Raw genomic sequence first — 15,874 nt, 5'->3', positions numbered from 1 at the left:
TTGCTTCTTGTTTGAACTTAGTAATCTCTTCTGCAAGGACAGCTCACACTTGGCTTTGCCTTTCATCCTCAACGCTAACTTCATATACATTCATCATGACTTAAAGCTCATCCTCTATATCTGCTTTTTGTTCATAATAATCCTTCTTATTCTTCTTTCTCCTTTTCCCACCTTTCCTTATCTTCCTTTCTCTATTTCCGCCATGATCATCTTTAAACTGTGGCCTATCTTTGCGCTTACCTCTAGAGGTATTGATGTAATTTTTCCATTGCTCCTTTATACGCTCAAAATTTTCCTTCTGCCGTATTGCTCGTTTCAACTCATCCTCTTTTTTTCTCCGTTTCAACTGATATTTCCTTTGTTCGTTAGATTTTCGTCGAGCTTCCTCTGCCAAGGAATACCGACGATTATCTTCTAACTTCAGGTGGTTATGTTGCTCTTCACGTTCAACTGCCTCACAGTGTACCTTAGCAGCATCAAGCAAATGCTTACAATACTTTTCATGAGTTCGCATCTTCTTCTCATTGATTCCATGAGAATGGTAGCTAGAAGCTGCAGAAAGCTGATTGAACACACGGACTGCATTCTTCAATTCTGTGACTGTGGCATGTAACTCATTTGCAGTTATCTTTGACTTTTGCAGAGTTGATGCTGAATTTTTTTTGCATTGCAACTCCTGCATCAAACCAGAAAGTATAATTCGAAGGTTCCAAATGGATGTCTCTAAGCAATGTTCTCTTGTAATCTTGCCATTGTTAAGCCTCATAGTGAGTTCAAACCAAGTAAAGAAGTACTTGAGAATCTGTATTGTAGTAAAACTTCCTCGAGCAATTCTGATACATCTTCACAGCCAAGGAAAAATGACCTTGAGAAAAATAGACATGAGCCAGGTTTATCCAAACATCTGCCATCTGAATAAATATACTTCCAGATGCAGCCTCTTGAATCTGCGTGAAAACATCCTTTGAGACATCAAAATGACATTTCTGGGCCAAAATCACGCTAGCCCCATTTGCAACATAGAGATTTGCGGAGCACATCATTAAAACTTTTGTATAGAGCTCTTTTGCCTTCTCATGATGGGTAGTTTTCAATTCTGGATCTCTTTTCTGAGATCGTATAGCTGCAACATAGTTCCAATTACCCAGAGAGAGAGAGAGAGAGAGAGTGGAACAGGAGTCCTTTCCATTAGTTGCATCCCGGGTAGCACAGAAGGTGTCTTTGGCTTTAACTCAGTCATCACTCTTTAGTTCAAGATCACCAAGCATTGTCAGAGCATTACGGCACTTATTTTTTTTAAGAGCTTCATGAATCATTTCAATGCTGAGTTGAATATTCTTCCTTTCCTTGCCCATTGCTGCAATCCTTAAGTAAGCATCAAAGTAATCTGGATACTTAAACAAGGTCAGCCGGTATCGTATACTTGCATTGTCACTGTTGCGTTGTTGCTCAAGGAGTTTGACATAGTTGAATAGAGTAGTTATTTTATCCCGTAGATATTCTAGCTAAATACCTTCTTCTTCAAGCTGGTGGAATATTGTCATATCCCAGTACTGCCCATTGTATGCACCACAATCCCCAATATAACATTTTGTTCTTTCAAATAAAAAGACAGGAAAACGCCTTCTCCAAGTGCTTTCTTGGAAGTTTGCTAAACCAACTCAAACTTCCCCTTCTCAAAGTAGAGAAATTCAATATTGTTGAGTAATTCTACAGGTACTTCCTCACCTTCCTTCTTGAGAATATTTAAAGCCTTGTTCTCAATCATTTGCACCTTCAAATTTCTCACCCTAGAATCATTATTTGTCACACCCCAGTTTGGCTCACCCTCTACCACAAGCTGAAGTATAACAGAGAAGGATTTCAACATATCAAACTCCACTCTTAACAACAGGAAGCATGTAATATTACTTACTGAACATCAACATAATTAAAACAATTACAGAGCTCTACTAAAACTTTTGTACTTTACTTACATATCAAAAGGTTTATACAGCTATTATTCAGATCTCCTTGTACTCCAAAACATATTTACATCAAAAACAGATGATCACCTCTTTCTCGCCTAGTGCCCTATGGGCTCCTTTTCCTTACCTGCAGTACAACCACTGCTAATGAGCTATTGCCCAATGAAATACACCAATAATAGACAAGAATTAATAATAAACAAATAAGAAATGCTTAACAATGTTAACATATTGAAATGTCATATTGAGCCTGCAAGTGCCTAACCGTATTATTTATCTTACAAAAATTATTCCACATCTTTAAATAAGTTATATAATGGCTATAAGCTTTTGTACCATTTCAACTTTCCAATTCAAGGTTAGGTCTAACTTCCCAACTTTTAGAATGGAAGCTGTTTTCTCATTCAGGGTTGAGTCAAATTTCTCAACTTCTAGAATTAAGGGTGTAGGCTTACCTCATCAGGTCTTTCGCCTTTCCTTGTGCGGGCCTATCCCCCATATATAACTTATTTCACCTTTTATATAGTCATCCTTTTTAGCCCTAATGACATATGCTTTTGATGACATAGTTGCGCTTTAGCTGCCCTTTAGCTGCCCTTTAGTTGCACTTTAGTTGCGCTTTGGTTGCACCATTTCCCCTTCCAGCCTTCAACGCCAGGAACTCTCAGGGAGGGATAAGGAAAAATATCTCAAGATAGCTTAAGTCAAAGACTTCATATATTTATCGTTTAACACCTCATCCTCCACTATGAATATTATATTTACATTTCCACTAAGCCACTATACATTAATGCTATCCGTTGGATGAAGCATGAAAGGGATCAGCCATTGCATGTCAAGCTAAGTGGATATGCTACAGTAATCGTAAACGAATATTATATTTACATTTCCACTAAGCCACTATGCATTAATGTTATCCGTTGGATGAAGCATGAAAGGGATCAGCCATTGCATGCCAAGCTAAGTGGATATGCTACAGTAACCGTAAATAGGAAAATGGATTATTTGCTTTAACCATTAAATCAAATTAGTGCTAAGTATTATTACAGCATTCCTACTTTAACAAACTTTGGGTATTATATTATTGCCCCAATAACTTCTTCCTTCTCCAGTGTAGCGGTTGTCGTGATCCCTCCCTGTTTCCCCTGTGTATCGAGGGTGGGAATCCCACCTTTCTTCCACATGCCTGACATGTCTTGATCTCCATGGCTTGGTTTGTCCACCTCCTTCTCCAGTTGTCCATTCCCCTTGCTCAAACGACCTTCTATAGTGGTCAGTCATCCTACCAGCTCCACCATAAAACTCCTTTCATGTTGTCCCCCCATCCGAAAACCGTATTCTGCCCCTTGTTAGAGCCCTAGGAGGTGGCTCTTGATAAAAAGAGCTCTCTTCATTGAACTCTTCCCATCCAATCTCTTCCCTGTAGATTCAACTAAGGGAATTCCGATCAAATCTTGATTACGGTTAGCAATTGGAACGTTGGTGGGATTTTGGATCGCATCTCCATGAGCTTTCTCATCATCTCCTCCAGAAATTTTTTTCCCTTTTGGTTTAGTCCTAGGAATTGCCACTGAAGCATTTGTCTGCATCTCGATTATTTTCATCATCATATCTTCTAAATTCCCAAGCCTTCATTTCATTGCTGAAAAACGCTCATTCATTGATCCCCATCCGTTTGCTGCTGCTCTACTTCCCTCTCCAATTTTTTTTCCAACACCTTAACTCTTCTCTCGGCCATCGGTCCCAAGAAATTGCTTTGATACTAATTTGATACGCCTTGGTTCCAAAAACAGTCAACAAACCAAGAGAAATTCAGCAAACCGTATATTTTTATTAATAAGAAATGAAATACGAACGAGCAAGATACAATGGTCCTCTTTCGAGAGGAGCATCTTCTGTCCCAAGTTGATCCCCATGGCGTATCATATTAGGTTAGGTATTTATTGTGTTATAGAAAGGATACGCAAGGCATGTAAAAAAATATTAAATGGTTGAGTATTGGAATAAAATTTTGTTTCATCTCAATTCATTTGTGTTTTTGTATATGGGTTCTTTGAGCGCTTTGTAAGTTTTGTTGATGACATCTTTTGTGGGACAGATCTCCTTGTATTACGTGTGGCTTAAATCTTTCCATTGATAATTTTATTCTTATTGTTTTTTCTAAATTTTTTGACCTTTGTGTTTATTACATGCTTTGAGGCATAGAAAAAACACATGGAATGTTAAAATAGTGGAAAATAGTATATTTCCTCTCAATTCTTGTGTATTATACATGATGTTGATTGTTGATACTTCGGACTCTTTACAAGTTTTGATGATAGCTTTTTGAGGACGAATCTTTTTGTACTATAGCATGAGGCCTAAATCTTTCAATTAGTAATTTTTATCTGTTTTCCTATTACAAAATTATTTTAGTGATTCATGTGTTTTGTCATGTTTGATATGTATTGGTTTCCTTTTTGTGTTGTGAATTTCATTTGTTGCAAAATTTATATGAATTCTTATATTTTCTTGCTGGAATTTTAGATTTTGATCGCTTTTAAATTATTTTTTAGAATGAATAAAGTTTGTTTCTCATGCATATCAAATATAATAAGTTTTTCCTTAAATTAATTGTTGAGAAATTATGAATTTGTCTTTTTTTTGTTTATTTATGCTTCTCATCCTTGTGCTAATATATCTTAGATTCTAAGACATGCCATTTCAAATTAGTATTAGAGCTAAGATCATATCAAAATGGTTGAAAGTGGGGCTTTACATCAGGTTTTGTTAACAAATCACCAAAATAATGAGATTTTAGTTGCTTTGTGAAACCAATAAAATGAATGGCTAACAAAAGAAAATCAAACAAAAACTTAAATAAGTGAGATTAAAGATCGACTATATGATATGAAAACTTATCAACTTCGCCCACAAAAACTAGACAATGATTCTGGCCTTAATGATGAATCCATTCACTTTACTATTAAGAATCAAGAAACTCATCATTTTAGAGATAACCATGATTGACTTCATAGGGACAATGCCAATAAAAATTATGATAACCATAAGCTACAATTTTAAAACACTGATGAAAACGTAATCTGGAAAGTTAAAGCTAATGCATTTATATTTGATGGGGGAGTAGATCCAAAATTATTTTCAAATTGGATAACAAATATGGACAACTTCTTTGATTGAGAAATAATATTAGATGAGCTTCAAGTAAACTCTACAAATTAAAACTAACTATATGAACTAAAATATACTGGATGGTATGTTGGGACAAAGAGAAAGATCAATACTTGAACCTAAGAGTCTTTTCACATAAAAAAAATCGAGTGTTCTAATGATATAAAGAAACATATGCCTATCTTTAACTAACATGCTTTTGAAAAGGAGAATAGAGATGGGGGAGTAATCTATTCCTTGATTGCTATTGGATTTAATAAAGATGTAACTTGAGCATAATTGAATAGGAACCAAACTAGAGCATAAATGAATAGGAACCAAAGTTGTGCCCCTGATCTCTCCTTTGCCTATATATTGATAGCCATGTCTCTTTATGACAACTAGAGTGGCCATTGCCTCCATGGTGTCACTAAGCACTCCTTCAGTACTAGGTTGTGCAACTCTTTGACAACATTGGGGGGCTCTATTTATGGGCTTGTGTTGCTCATGTGTGGTTGCCCCCTTTGTAATGAAGCTTCCTTGGGTCTATTTACATTTAAGTTGCCCTTAAGTTGTGCTGATGATAATATGCATGATGTTTGACATCCCCCAACCCTTTTGGTTCACCGACACTATTGGAGGTGGGATATGATAAAAGCTTTCGGAAATGTAAAGGCTTTGGAGATGCTCTTTGAACGAAATAGCATGGCCTATGGCTTTTGGCCAATTGGCGAGCCGCCATGTTGCCAAGACCAACAATTTTTAGTTTTATAATCTTTATGTCACCACGTTCTCTCATCAACAACATGCTGTCAAAAAGGAAAGTTAGTGACTATTATGTCTCTGGCATATGTCAGTAGGTTGCCCAAGGATTGAGTCCTTGAAGTACAACAAAGAGGAGAACCCCAAAATATAGAGTAGTTAGCACATTATCAGTTGCTCCATTGTTCATTCGAGCTAGAAACCCCAAATATGGAGGTTGGTGAACATGTCAAAATTATACTACTTTTAATAGACTTTTGCTCATCAAAACTAAATATTTTTTATTTGAAAATATTAATATAAGAAACTCACCTTAGCTAAAGTTGTCGCTGATCCCTTGTGCCATCTCTAGCCACACTGTTACCTTCCATCAATAAGCTTTAATGTTGTGATCTTGCTAGAGCTCTATGTAGGGTGCGATGATATATGTATGGTAAGGAATTTGGGGATCACTCACTATCCTTCAAAATGTTGATTAGAATTTAATGATGAAGCTTTAGTCATTGCATTGAAATCCAAAAACCACAATCGATGCCTCTAGGGACTTTTGCTAACCTTTAGATCGACTTCAATTACCTTTAGAGAAAGGTGGATTAAGTCTTGAATGGTAGTTGTTGGACCAAAGCCCAACTTTCTGCAGCCCTCACTTGTCTTAGAGATTGTGTGAAGTGGTGGCCATGTGGTCCAATAACCTTCTAATAATGAAACCTTAGGCTGCTAACCGCAATATATTTCAATGTGGTTTCCTAATAGCAGTCATGTTTCTCATCCATTGAAAGTACCGCCATGGTGCTTGATTTTTTGCATTTGTTAAGATCAATTGAAATTAATTACTAAAAAAAATTATTTCTAGCTTAAACAATTCATAAAATACATTTTAAGCAAAAAAAAAAAAAAAATGATAATTTACATTTCTCATTATGAATTTAATCATAGCATCTTTACCTTATTTTAAATTAAATTAGATAACTTGTATATTTAATCTGGTTTATTGAGTTTTAAAGTGAACATATTTTTCTAAATGAATTAAAATTAATTCTAAAAAAAAATAAAAAATAAGAAGGTTGTCCCTTTATGATACTTCGGCCTTTATGGGTCCCCTTGGACTTGAATTGACGTTAGTCGAACTCTGGAAATCTAGTTAATTTAGTGTGATTTTGCTCATGTTATGAGCCTTGTTTTGAAAAAAATTAGATACAAGACCTTGAGAACTCTAAACTTTAAGCACATGCGGGATTTCCCTTTTATGGTTAGGAGAAATTTGTTGAGTAGGGGTATCAAAACAAGTTTTCGGATCGTGTTCGGGTCAAATCCGAAAAATAACCCGCCATCATCTAAACCGTCTCGATTATGGAAACGGGTCACAAACCTAGACCTAAACCCGACCCGGTTCAAACTCGAGTCGACCCAACACGACCTGCTGACCCGATTTGAGTACACGTAATGAGCAAATGATCGCGCGTAGTAGGGGGCGAGCACGTGCAAGGGCGGTCGGGCAAGTGCGCAGGTGTGGGTGAGCGCGAGGCGATCCACGACAGGATTGTGCCAATTTCAGGTTGACTCGAATCCTACCCGAAATTGCAATCCTGTCATAATATAAAACCTGAACCCGACTCTTATTCCAAACAGGTTGACCCAAACCCAGAATTTTTGGGTTGGGTTCAAGTCAGATTTTTTGGGTTGTGTCAAATATTGACACCCCTAGTGTTGAACTTCTAGTCTCACATGTTGTCCCTTCTAGATAGGTTAAACTTCTAAGGGATCTCCTTGGCCTTAAAATATTCCAAAAATATTTTCTCGTGGGTTTTAAAATTATGAAACTTAAGATATTGCCTTCTTATTTAAATAGAAAGGATGTGGGTGCTTAAACCACTTTATTGGTTTCTTTCAAAATTGCTGTCATCTGAACCACTCCTTAAGTGCATGTCAAAATGGAAAATAGTCTAATTTGTGCCTGCCAAAGCAATCTAAAGAGGGATGCTACAATATAAGGGGAACCTAATCTCAATTTTTAGGAAGTTGTCGCCAATGACCTAGTGCTCGGATGGGGCAGATTGATTTTTAGAATGCATCCCAAGAAATAGGAAACTTGATTTTTGGTTTCATCGAAATATTTGAACACAATAGTTGTATATGACCTTCAAGACTATTTATTATGAAGTTCTGTCAATCAAATATAGGTCTCCCTATCTCACAGTTGTTACATCCACTAATGTTAGGCTAGGATTGAACTAGTTGGCTTATGACCTATTTATGCCTTATCCAAAACGTGGAATGCAAACCTATGCCAAATTTGTATTGAAAATGATATGAGGTCAAGAAAATCAAAGATTAGGCTAGCATTTATACTACCATGTTCAATGGAACCTTTGCAAGTTCCTATAAAATGAAGCCATGAAACACCAAGCTAGCTCCCATTTTTCTTAGCATATGAAACCCCAAGCAAGCTCTTATGTTATCTAGACTAATCAAATATCTATGTGATGGACCGAATGAGCCTGTGGGTCCCACTAGTGTGGGCGGTGATCAAGGAGACAAGAGTGTGTGTGTGTGTGTGGGGGGGGGGGGGGGGGGGGGGGGGGGGGAGGTTGGAGCTTTCAAAGGGATTAATTATACTTTTAATTACTTACTATAGAAAATCAAAATTGGGAGGAAATCAGGAAGGTTTATCTAGGGAAAGAGAACTGATTTGAAATCAGATTTGCGAGAGAATTATGAAGGTTTATTTAGGTTAAGAGGGCTAATTTGAATTCATATTTGGGAGAGAATTAAAAAGTTTATTTAGGCAAAGATGGCTGATTTGAATTCAGATTTGGGAGGGAGTTATGAAGGCTTATGTAGGGTTAATTAGGCTGTTTTATTTGTATTATATAAATTGTGTTTTGCTATAGTTGTATTTGGAGTTGTACTTGGCGGTGCCTAGGGTTTGTGGAGAATTGATCAACCTCTTAAATAGTTAATCAACTTGTATTTCTGTTTGTTGTGTCGATATATCATTCTTTATCGCTGATTTTTGTTGCATTTTCTCTTTGTTATTGTTGTTTTTGCTATTTGCATATTAGATTCTTACCATATTATTATTAAAGCACCTTTTTTGGGACCTATGACGGTTAAGAAGGTTGATGTGTTGAAGGATAGGCTTGATGGGGAAGTTCTAAATCTGAAATTTGAATTTGGAGAGTGAATTTTAGCAATTGAGGGTAGATTTTTAAATTTGGAAGAGATGATGAAAAGGATGTTAGTGTTTCAAGCCAAAATAACTTTATCAGAGGTAGGAGCATCGTTGACCGAATAAGGAAGTGGGGGAAACCCTAATGTAGGGATGATGAGGGAGTATAGGGTAGTGGAAATATTGTGGGAAGAAGAGGAGATGCCACCTTTGAAGCCAATTCTGAGGGGAATAGATGAAGGGTATAGCCGATGAAGAAATTGGGATCATGAAGATTGGAAAGTTGATTTGGGGGAGATGGAAACGTGGAGGGATCTCAACATCCGCTACATTGGAGGAGGATGAAGATGTTGGGGGCGGTGGCGATTCTAGGGTTAGAAAGTTGAAGATGTCGGTTTTTTGAGGGAGAAAATGCTCACGGGTGAATTTACAGGGTGGAGCGATATTTTGCTTTAAACAGGTTGACAAAAGATGAAAAACTAATTGCAGACGCTCTATGTTTGAAATGGAAGGCTCTATCTTGGTACTAGTGGAGAGACTTGTGAGATTCGATCTTGTTATGGACGGAGTTTAAAGATTATTTAGTAGATTTTTTCAGAACTAGTCGGGAAGGAGACTTATACGAATATTTCTTTTCTTTGGTGCATGAGGGGATGGTGATAGAGTACTGGGAGAAGTTCTAGTACTTCTCAAGTTGATTGGGAAGGTTGACACAGATAGTGCTAGAGGGAGAACTTTATGAAGGGGCTCAAGCCTTATATTCGAGCAGTTGTTCGAGTACCTGAGACCACGTGGCTTAGGAGAGGCTATAGAGTTAGCCCAGGTGGTGGAGGATAAGAACCCCTTGGAGAGTAGTCGTAGAAGCAATTCGAGAGTCTTCTACTGCATGTCCACTACATTTCTGGCATTAAAGTTGCATATGGTGCCTGTATAGAAGGAAGCCCCGAGGGATAGAGGTCAGGGAGTACGACCAGTGGGTAACTTCAAGAGGTTGACTGAGTCAAAAAATTAGGAGAAGAGAGCCAAGAGTTTTTTGCTTTAGGTGTGATGAGCAGTTCGCTCTAGGTCACTATTGTAAGAACCATTCATTGTTTGTTGGTCTTAAGAGCCTGCGATGAGGAGGAAGATGCTACAAAAGAGGAAGTAGAGGAGGAAGATGATCACCTAGTCTTAGATGTTGCAGAGGTATCCTTTAACTCAGTGGGGTTCACACACCCAACCACACCATGAAGGTTAAGGGGAAGATCAGGCATTATGAGGTGGTAGTATTGGTGTATAGTGGAGCTACCCACCACTTTATTTTTAACAAGATACTAGATCAGTTGGGATTGAAATTAATGGATATGGGGGGTTTTGAGGTTATGCTGGGAATACAAAAATTAGAGAGTGGAGGAATTTTCAAAGGTGTGATCCTAATCCTTCCAGAGATTCAGCATGAGAAGAATTTTAATCATTAGATTTGGGGAGCATAGATGTGATATTGGGGATGAAGTGGTTATAGAAGTTGGGGAAGATCAAGATTGATTGGAAGGCTATAATGATGGAGTTTCAAGGTTGAGAAGAGGAAAGTGATTATTAGAGGGGATCCTACTGTTACAACCAAAAAATAAAAAGTATTTTAAAATATGAATTTTCAAATTTTTGTTTGAATTAGAGCACTTCGGTGTTGTGCTTGTGAGCACTACGACGCTATGCTTGAGAGCACAATGGTGCTAGAAAATGCCGCTACAACTTTTGAGTCTTTGTTCTTCAATAACTCTTGATTCAACATGCAACACGGCGGCGCTAGACCGCTAAAATTATTTTTTCATATATTTAATTCCAAATCATTTATGCCATTACCCCCACCATCTCCCTCGCTCGTGCCTTGGCCTGGAAGAAACCTAAGGAGATGGGAGAGGAAGAAGAGAAGAGGAGGGAGAAAGTTTGTTAGGGCCTTTTCGTCTTCTGTTCCTTTTACGAAGATTGTTCTATTCATTGTAAGTAATTATCCTTTTATCTTTGATTTCTACGAATTTTATCTCATAAATTTGCCAAAAATGCATTCCCTTAATTTTGTAAGCTTTCATCGTATAACTTTTGATATGTTATAGATTTGATCATTTTAAATAATATGATATTATTTTATTGCATTTTCATCAATTAAATGTGAATAGGAATTTCTGGGTAAAATGTGCAGAGAAAATAAATATTGAAATGGGTTGAAAAATAACATAGAGTGATTTTACATGATAATACTTAAATGTTATAGGAGATGAAATAATTAGAGTGATTAATATGTATAAAATTGATTTACTTAAATGATTATGATTAATATGATAGAATAATGTACTGATCGATATCAGATCAACGGTAAAAGTATGGATGATCGTACTGATACCTTAATGATAAGAGTATATATGATTATATTATTCCCTCAACGATAAGAGTACGGATGATCGTACTGATACTCAACGATAAGAGTACGGATGATTGTATTTATAACTCAATGATAAGAGTACGGATGATCGTACTAATACCTTAATGATATATTATTGTACTGATACCTTAATGATATATTATTGCACTGATTGTATTTTCACTATTATTGTACTGTTTTACTGTTTCTATTACTAACCTATTATTGATGGATACTGTTACTGATTCATTGTTACTATTATTGCTTACCATTATTGACTACGAATACAACAACAACAACATCAAGCCTTTGTCCCACTAAGTGGGGTCGGCTACATGAATCCTTTTTTTCCATTGTGTCTGGTTAAAAGTCAAATTCTCGTTTAAATCTAATAAAGAAAGATCATTTCTAATATTTTCTAACCAAGTCTTTTTAGGTCTACCTCTACCTTTCTTAACATAAGTCAAATCTAATACCTCAACTTTTCTAACCGGGTCATCGGGAGGCCTTCGTTTAACTAATAGACTGATAAAAATAATTGAATGATATGACTAAATAAAATTGACTGTATGATAAGGACATAATGATTGATTGATATAGGTGATCAGTACATATAACATATATTAATTCATATATTTCGTTATATGATTAACATCATATTGTTTCTAATTTTTTTGCATTGATTTAAGTTGTAAGTTTTTAGTTGCTAGATTTTCATGCTTATTACATGGTTTTACATGATTTTAGATAAAAGTATTAAGCCTATGGATTGAGGCTTAGCTGTAATGATGTTTTAGTTTTCTTTCATTTCTTCTAGTTTATGTATATTCTTTTTATAGTTCATGAAGGCTACTATATATATTGTTTTGGACTCTATTGACATGATGATATAATTATGGGCTATAATAATATGAATTATTATTTTCACTATTTATTTATTTCTTGTAATGCAATTAATCAACTCTAGATGTCAAATTGATTTGGTCATAAATGACTGAGCATTGGTTATTAATTGAAAAAAAAAAAGAAAAAAGAAATGAATAAAATGGTTTGAAAAGATAAATAAATAAAAGAATAGAAATCCTTCCACTTTAGATCTCGGGGCATGACATTTAACCTGTTCAAAACTATTGTTTCACTAAAAACTATTGTGAGAGAAATCCAAGTTGAAGGAGTGGGATTTTTGGTGGAGTTGTAGAGTTTTGAAGGATAAGAGGATGTGGAGAAGATAAAACCACCTGACCTGGTTCAACCACTCCTACAACAGTATCGAGAGGTATTCTAGCCAGTTCAGGGATTACTTCATCTGGAACATGAGTATGTTATCATCTTTAAGGAAAGAGTTTCACTTATCAGTGTTCGTCTGTGTACCGTTATCCTCAAATCCAGAAGGATGAGATCACGATATTTATCAAGGAGATGTTGGAGGCAATGATCATTGACCCTCTATCAGTCCATTTTTCAATTCAGTGCTATTACTAAAAACGAAATATGGTAGTTGAAGGTTTGCATGGACTACTAAGCGTTGAACAAGGAGACTATGCCAGACAAATTTTCCATTCCAGTGATTTATGAGTTGCTGGATGAGCTTTATGAAGCGTTACTTTTCTCGAAGATTGATTTAAAGTCAGGGTACCATCAGATCCGGATGAGTCCCAAGGATGTTCCCAAGATGGCATTTAGGACTCATAAGGGATACTATGAGTTTTTAGTGATGCCTTTTGGCCTCACTAATGCTCCAGTTACTTTCCAGCCCCTAATGAACAAGGTATTTTAACCATATCTTCTGAGGTTTGTGTTAGTCTTATTTGATGATATTTTGATTTACAGCGGGACTGAGGAGGAGCACTTAAAACACTTAGGATTGGTGGTATCCACTCTATGGGACCACTACTTGTTTGCCAATATGAGGAAATGCTCATTCGCCCAGCCTAGAGTGGACTCTTTGTGGCACGTGGTATCACAATAAGGAGAATCAATTGATCAATGTTGATAATGTTTGCTCCCGTAGTTGTGGACTAGGAGGCTTTGAGAAGGAAAAGTCATCAAGATTAAAAAAAAATTAATCTTATTTTTTTTTTAGGATTTGTATGTAGGGATGCTCATTAATACTTGGACATAATTCATATATCTTGTATATAGTAGATTACATGATATATTGCTTTAAATTCTGCATTTATTTGTGTGTTGTTCTTTCTTTTCTGAGTTGTTATTGTTTCTGCATCCATGTTCATCTTTACCTCCTAGTGACTATGCTATTCCATTTGCTTTAGTTATTGAATCGACTCATATACCTTTCAAATGCTTTACAATTCTCAACTACAATGATGATAATATAGTAAATTTACCTATAACATAGAAAATTTACCTTTTTTCATCGTTTGATATGGGTCTAGTGTTAGCCTTCAGAATTTAGTTAAGTGATCATATATTTGATCCCCAGATTAACAGAAATGTGGCTACAATCATCTCTTCTATTTTCATTTCTTCTGCAGATGCTGGAAGCTGCCCTACTTACCCTACTTGATGGCCGACAAATAGTAGAGAGAGGCAAAGATTGTGAAATTGACAAGGATTCACAGATGAAATCAAAATTCTGGAATAAGTTGCAATTTTTGTTGAAGAAAATGCTATCTTCTTCTCTCTCTGGTGGACGCAACAAAACTGGTGGGGCAAGCTTGCCAGCGCCCGCTGCTGCTAGCGTTTGGGATAATGGAAAACTGAAGGAGATGTATCGCATTTCCCTGAAATCTTCTACTTTTAGTCAACTGCATGAAATGCACAAGTTGTGGTTGTCCTAAATTGCATGTTCATAGTGAGTATGAGGACTGCAAGACTATGTTGTACGAATCTACTGAATTTATTCCATAATTTCAACAATATATATTTTTTATATGTTATTGTTTGTTAGAAAATTATCTATACTGTTTTTTTATTATCGATATATAATAATAATAAAAATAATGGCCTACTTAAATGATTGTTAAATTATAATTAAAATAGTTAATATTATATTCAAATAACGTGTGATATTTAAATTTAACGGTGGTAGTATACAATGAATTATAATCTAAAAAAGATAATGTTGAAGATGTGATGGTTAAATATTAATTAAATTAATTATAGATAATTGCATATCCTGTTTTGTTTATAAATTTAAGAATAATGATATATTGTAATGATTATATTTTCAATAAATTTTATTTGAGTTAAAATCATAAATTGCACCCCATATATATGTGTATACAGGCACACTAAAGCTTCTGTCAAAGAATTCCTAAAAAAACTATATAATGTATAGGTTTCTTAGCAGGCACACCTAGGCAAAGCTTTAGTGCTCCATTTCATTTAAGAATTTCAAGTGAATTTAATTATAAAAATATATTATAATTTGAGTAAACTTGACCACAAATGTACGCACAAAGTACTGCATCTTTTGCTGAAGTTGAAGCTCACATGACTGAGAATTTTTCACTAGTGCAAATATTTGACATACCTTAAAAATTTTGCCTTGAAATTAACCCCCCCCCCCCTTCCCCTTTTATGTTCGGGTTAACCCACCCATTAAGCAAATGGGACAAGTTTGATTTAGTTATTCGACTTAATTTTAATACCGGGTTGGCTTCGAGTCAACGTGCCAATTGAAAGCTACCCAAAACCAACTGGTATTCCTTCGTTCGATTAAATGGTGTTGGGGCTTGTTTTATTGTTGTAGAAATAAAAAACATGCATGTGACGCATCCATTATTTTTTTTGGCGTTGCTTCCTTGTCCTTGGGACTTACCGTATTGTCGTCGGTAGATGACTCAAACCTCTTGGTCATAGGCCTGTCAACGACTCCTCTCCTACTCTCCATTAATAGTACTTACCCGGTTGATGATGGGAAAAATGATAAACCTAAAAGCCATGGATGGCGTTGATATTTTAAAGAAACTTTTGGGATTTTGATTTTAATGTTTGGCTAGAACCTAAATGTTGTGAAAGCTAGTCTGTATGATCTGTGTTATAGCAATATTTCATCTTTGAATGTGCAACCGTGTTACATTTGCATTTCACATAATTATCCTCATCTTTGAAAGTGCAATCTATGTTACAACATTTCACCTATTTTTTAAGATGTAACCAGCAGGTTGGGTTTGGGTCTAGAATTTTGGCATGTTTAATAAATTAGTCAAGTACGGGTTTGAAAGATTCAAACTGGATCAACTTTGGTTTGGACTAGAGACCAACTCTAAAATCCACTTTGACAATTCTAGTAATTTTTTTTTTGTTTATTTAGTTTGTGCATTATCTTCTGCTTTTATTTTTTCACTTAAGCTAAATGATAACTTTTGACTATTTTTTATTATCACTAAATTTCATATATTCCAAATATTAATCGTTAAATTTGTGGTAGATATTATAATATAGGAATTGGTATGATTCCCA

The 15,874-nt window shown here is 35.7% G+C and overlaps 2 protein-coding genes across 3 annotated transcripts in view; one reads left to right on the top strand and one right to left on the bottom strand.

Moving 5' to 3' along the window:
• LOC110109334 overlaps positions 1-14,356 on the top strand; it is a 30,334-nt gene extending 15,978 nt beyond the window's left edge. The window contains exon 10 of one of the 2 annotated variants that reach the window (XR_003700645.1): positions 13,942-14,078. Coding sequence is in view for 1 of the 2 variants with exons in the window: in XM_020840354.2 (XP_020696013.1) it covers positions 13,942-14,247 (306 nt within the window). In the remaining variant the exon portion in view is untranslated. Of the gene's footprint in view, positions 1-13,941 lie in introns of both variants that reach the window. The other variant, XM_020840354.2, reaches the window with a different exon arrangement.
• LOC110109335 (protein CTR9 homolog) lies at positions 79-804 on the bottom strand. Its single transcript, XM_028694653.1, has one exon. The coding sequence runs from the start codon at positions 764-766 to the stop codon at positions 101-103; it is 666 nt and encodes a 221-aa protein (XP_028550486.1). The 5' UTR covers positions 767-804; the 3' UTR covers positions 79-100.
• Positions 14,357-15,874: the final 1,518 nt, after the last annotated feature.

The sequence above is a fragment of the Dendrobium catenatum genome, unplaced genomic scaffold (genome assembly GCF_001605985.2).
Source record: "Dendrobium catenatum unplaced genomic scaffold, ASM160598v2 fragScaff_scaffold_536, whole genome shotgun sequence".
In the NCBI taxonomy this organism is placed as follows: Eukaryota; Viridiplantae; Streptophyta; class Magnoliopsida; order Asparagales; family Orchidaceae; genus Dendrobium; species Dendrobium catenatum.
Note: the sequence above shows the minus strand (reverse complement) of the source record. Positions and strands in the feature narration are given on the sequence as shown.